This window comes from Nannospalax galili, unplaced genomic scaffold (assembly GCF_000622305.1).
Source record: "Nannospalax galili isolate Female #2095 unplaced genomic scaffold, S.galili_v1.0 scaffold180, whole genome shotgun sequence".
In the NCBI taxonomy this organism is placed as follows: Eukaryota; Metazoa; Chordata; class Mammalia; order Rodentia; family Spalacidae; genus Nannospalax; species Nannospalax galili.
The window spans coordinates 3,715,675-3,720,210 of NW_008348199.1; the positions used below are offsets into that span (position 1 = coordinate 3,715,675).

Sequence of the window (4,536 nt, forward strand, 5' to 3'; positions counted from 1 at the left end):
TATAGTGAGCCTGGTTCTTATAGTGTGCTGCTGACCTGTATGTCACATGTGCTCTGACCCTCCACTTCAGCTGCGGCACCGCTTTGGTGACGTGTTCAGCCTGCAGATGGCCTGGAAGCCAGTGGTGGTGATCAACGGACCGAAGGCCGTGCGGGAAGTGCTGGTGAACTGTGGAGAGGACACCTCAGACCGTCCACTATTTCCCATCTATGAACACCTCGGCTTAGGGCCCAGATCCCAAGGCAAAGTGCTGTAGTGGGGTGACAGGGACGGTATCATAGATGGGCTGGGGAAACAGTGAGCAAAAAGACAGAACCTCATGGGGTGGTGATGTGGGAAAGCAGCATAAGGTCATTGAAATCCGGAAAGACTCCACACAAAGGACATGTGCTGGGGTGCGGTATCAACATCTGGGGGAGCTCATGGGTGACAGTGATGCCAGATGTAAAACTGAATGTTGGGGGTAGAGGACAACCGGCCAGGTGTTCTTGGTCACACAGAATATTTTTTTGCAGGGGTAGTCCTTGCAACTTATGGGCCTGCCTGGCGAGAGCAGCGGCGATTCTCTGTGTCCACCATGCGCAACTTTGGCCTGGGCAAGAAATCTCTGGAACAGTGGATCATCGAGGAGGCTGGCCACCTCTGTGCTGCCTTCACTGACCAGGCCGGTGGGTGATGGGTGAGGTGTTCATGTATGGACAGGGGAGATGGGATCAATGTCCTCACATAGATTTCTGGTCCCAGGAGGGCCCTTCAATCCCTACCGCCCCCTGAACAAAGCCGTGTGCAACGTGATTTCATCCCTGATTTTTGCCCGTCGCTTCGAGTACGAAGACTCTTACTTCATTCAGTTACTGAAAATGATGTCAGAAAGCATAGGAGAGGACACTAGCCTCATTGCTGAGGTATGAGGTTCATGGGAGTCTGCAAGGTCATTTCTGTGCCACTGATCCTCCCAGAAAGTTTCTGCGTGCACTGGAGATTGGTTGAGGGCAGTGTGGAGAGTCAACAGTAGGAAGAAAGGCCTGGAAGTTGACACACCTCACAGTATAGGAGAGAAGGGAACCAAGCTCAAGGGCTGCAGAAAGGGTGGAGCCTGTGCCCTGTGTCAACACAGAAGCTCCAGAAGCCTACGAGACTACAGAGTCCAGGATTCTCTCTCTTAGCCCAGGTCGACATGAGCCCTAAGCGCTGGGACTGAGCAGGAAGCAGCTCATGAGATTGAATCACACAATTGATAAAAGCAACCGAATCTTTTCTGCGGCTGCTGTAGGTGCTGAACGCAGTCCCAATGCTCCTTCGCATCCCAGGGGTGCCTGGCAAGGCCTTCCCTAAGCAGAAGGCATTTGTGGACATGGTGGATAAGCTGTTGACTGAGCACAAGCTGACCTGGGATCCTGCCCAGCCACCCAGACATCTGACTGATGCCTTTGTAGCGGAAGTGAAGAAGGTTAGGGGAAACTGCCAGGGAAGGTGCCCGAGCTGTCTGCTGAAATGTCCAAGACTTCGGAGGCCAGGCAGGGTGGGAGCTGGGAATCACTCAGGGTCTGAGACCCTGGGCTGCCTGGAGATAGTGGGGATCATGTGGGGCTTTCTCCTTCTCTCTCCGAGCTCACCTTCTCTGGCCCAGGCTAAGGGAAATCCTGAGAGCAGCTTCAATGATGAAAACCTGCACATGGTGGTGCTTGATCTGTTCTCTGCTGGGATGGTGACCACCTCCACCACACTGACCTGGGCTCTGCTGCTCATGATCCTGCACCCGGATGTGCAGTGTGAGCCTGGCTGGGTCTGGGGGGAGGTTATGGGAAGAAAGGTTAAGCAAACTCCCCTCATTTCCTTGGGACACTGGGACTCCCAGTACTAGCTTTACACACACTCCCACTGGTACGATGAGCCTTTTTGAGGGTCATGGGGCAGTCCTCTGGGACTTCTCTGCTGAGGAGATGATATCCCTTCAGGCCGTGTCCAAGAAGAGATCGATGAAGTCTTAGGGCAGGCACGGACTCCAGTGATGGAGGACCAGGCCCGCATGCCCTTTACAACTGCTGTGATTCACGAGGTGCAGCGATTTGGGGACATCGCGCCATTGAATTTACCACACATGACATCTCGTGACATTGAAGTACAGGGCTTCGTCATCCCCAAGGTAGGCATGGGTCCTCCTCCCCTGCTTGGCCTCACCCAGAAGTTCTACATCCTAGATTTCCAACACACTGACACTACCAATGTGGTGCATGTACAATGCAGCCATTGACCGCACAGTCCCTCGGTAAGTGGGGTGACCAAAGTGAGTCCAGGGGATTGAGGAATCAGTATACACAGAGAGAGGCCATTTGGGCAGCCATGGAAGCCTTATCACAGGACCTTTTCCTCACATTCGTGAAAGCGCTGAAAGTTAGATGAAAGAATCCAGGTGTGTGAAGGTAGAGTCTGTGCATGTAAACTTAGTGGTCGGGGTCCTGGTGTCCCCATCCCAGTCCATGTTCACACCATGTGTCTCCTGCCAGGGCACGACACTCATCACCAACCTGTCCTCGGTGCTGAAGGATGAGAGCGCCTGGGAGAAGCCCCTCCAGTTCCATCCCGAACATTTCCTGGATGCCCAGGGCCGCTTCCTAAAGCCTGAGGCCTTCATTCCATTTGGCGCAGGTGATTAGGGGGGCCCAGCTCCCTGTGCCTATCCCATTGTGCCTTGGATGTTGAAGCTTTGATCAGGCCCAGACTGACTGACCTCTGCTCCCCCCAACAGGCCGCCGCGCATGCCTCGGGGAGCCGCTGGCCCGCATGGAGCTCTTCCTCTTCTTCACCTGCCTCCTACAACGCTTTACCTTCTCGGTGCCCCCTGGACAGCCCCCGCCCAGTGCCCTAGGCAACTTTGCATTACCAGTTGTCCCAAAGCCTTACGAACTCTGTGCAGTTCCACGCTAGTAGGAACACCAATTCCAGTCTGGCTCTCCAGTATCAGCTGAGAGGTGAAATAAACCAGTTTTTAGCTGCTACTTAGTTGCCTGCTCCCCCCTCATCCTGCCTGGACTGGATCTTCAGAGAGCATTCTGAAATCATCCTTTACCCACCAGGTTTTGCTCTTCCAGTGGACAACTTGATCATTATTTCAAAAGTGTGTAGTCGGCCAAGACAATGTACCAGGCCTGCAGTTTCAACACTTGAATGACTGAGGTGGAAAGAATGTAAGTTTGAGTTTACCATGAGTTATATAGAGAGAGTGCGAGGGCAACCTGGACTACTTGGTTAGGTTCTGCATAAAAAAAAAAGGGAGAAAAAGAAACCAGCTGTTAAGAGAGTCAGGGAGGAATGAAAGAAGGAGGTGGAGCAATCCTCTACCTCCGAAGATTTCTCAACTTCTCATGATGGACCTATGAGACGAATAGGTCATAGGTGTTACCTCGCTGACGATTCCGTGACCTCAAACCTGCACTTGAGTTTCACAGGCTCCAGCTCCCTTCCTCACCCACACAAGCCATTTCAGTGGCACTTGCCGCCACAACCGGGAGCAAGGCCTGCAGTGCCAGTCAGCCCCTCATGTTCTGCCAACCATGGCCTCCGGGAAGGGCTTATTCCAGCCTTAGGAAATGTCGTCAAGCCCCTTCAATCTCTGCCTGTGTAGTACGTCAGGCGAATAGTCTATGCCTCGTGACAATACACCTTGGACCAGGGTCCCTGGACAGCTGCCCACCATGCTTACAGTGCTCATCTTTCAGTTTTCCTCATGACTAGAACATCCTAACTACAGGCCTCTGGCATGAGAAGGACTGTGCTCTTTATATCCCTAGTAAGATGACTGTGGTCAGAAGACTTGACCCAGTAATAGGGAGAAAGTGAACAAAGGACAGTGGTCTCCATGTGACAAGGACGTGGACCATCCTCTACCTCCAAAGATTTCTCAACTTCTCATGCTGGACCTACGAGACGAACAGGTCATAGGTGTTACCTCGCTGACTAGTCCGTGACCTCAAACCTGCACTTGAGTTTCACAGGCTCCAGCTCCCTTCCTCACCCACACAAGCCATTTCAGTGGCACTTGCCGCCACAACTGGGAGCAAGGCCTGCAGTGCCAGTCAGCCCCTCATGTTCTGCCGACCATGGCCTCCGGGAAGGGCTTATTCCAGCCTTAGGAAATGTCGTCAAGCCCCTTCAATCTCTGCCTGTGTAGTACGTCAGGCGAATAGTCTATGCCTCGTGACAATACACCTTGGACCAGGGTCCCTGGACAGCTGCCCACCATGCTTACAGTGTCTAGCACAGCATAACCACTATGCACAACTCCTGTGGCGCTCAGCTGCCAATCTTGATGCCGCTTCTCTGGGTAAGCACCCGGGGAGGGATGAAGGGGCAGAGATCTAGTCCTCTGAGGTTGATGTACCTGTACTCCTCTGGGCCCAGGCTTTACAGTCTAACTCACCAGTACACACAAGAGTTAGGATCAGAGTAGAGTTCAAAGGGCAGCAAATGGTGCTGGCAAAACTGGATCTCCACCTGTAGAAGAATGAAACTAAACCCCTATCTTTCACCCTGTAC

At 53.0% G+C, this 4,536-nt stretch overlaps 1 protein-coding gene across 1 annotated transcript in view; it reads left to right on the forward strand.

Annotated features, from left to right (window-relative positions):
- Window positions 1–4,536, forward strand: part of LOC103743450 (cytochrome P450 2D20-like) — an 18,309-nt gene that overhangs the window by 906 nt on the left and 12,867 nt on the right. The window contains exons 2-9 of the mRNA XM_008844765.2: window positions 71–242; window positions 516–668; window positions 745–905; window positions 1,274–1,450; window positions 1,631–1,772; window positions 1,959–2,146; window positions 2,508–2,649; window positions 2,750–3,077. Of these exons, the coding sequence (XP_008842987.2) occupies window positions 71–242; window positions 516–668; window positions 745–905; window positions 1,274–1,450; window positions 1,631–1,772; window positions 1,959–2,146; window positions 2,508–2,649; window positions 2,750–2,928 (1,314 nt within the window). The 3' untranslated portion in view covers window positions 2,929–3,077. The remainder of the gene's footprint in view (window positions 1–70; window positions 243–515; window positions 669–744; window positions 906–1,273; window positions 1,451–1,630; window positions 1,773–1,958; window positions 2,147–2,507; window positions 2,650–2,749; window positions 3,078–4,536) is intronic.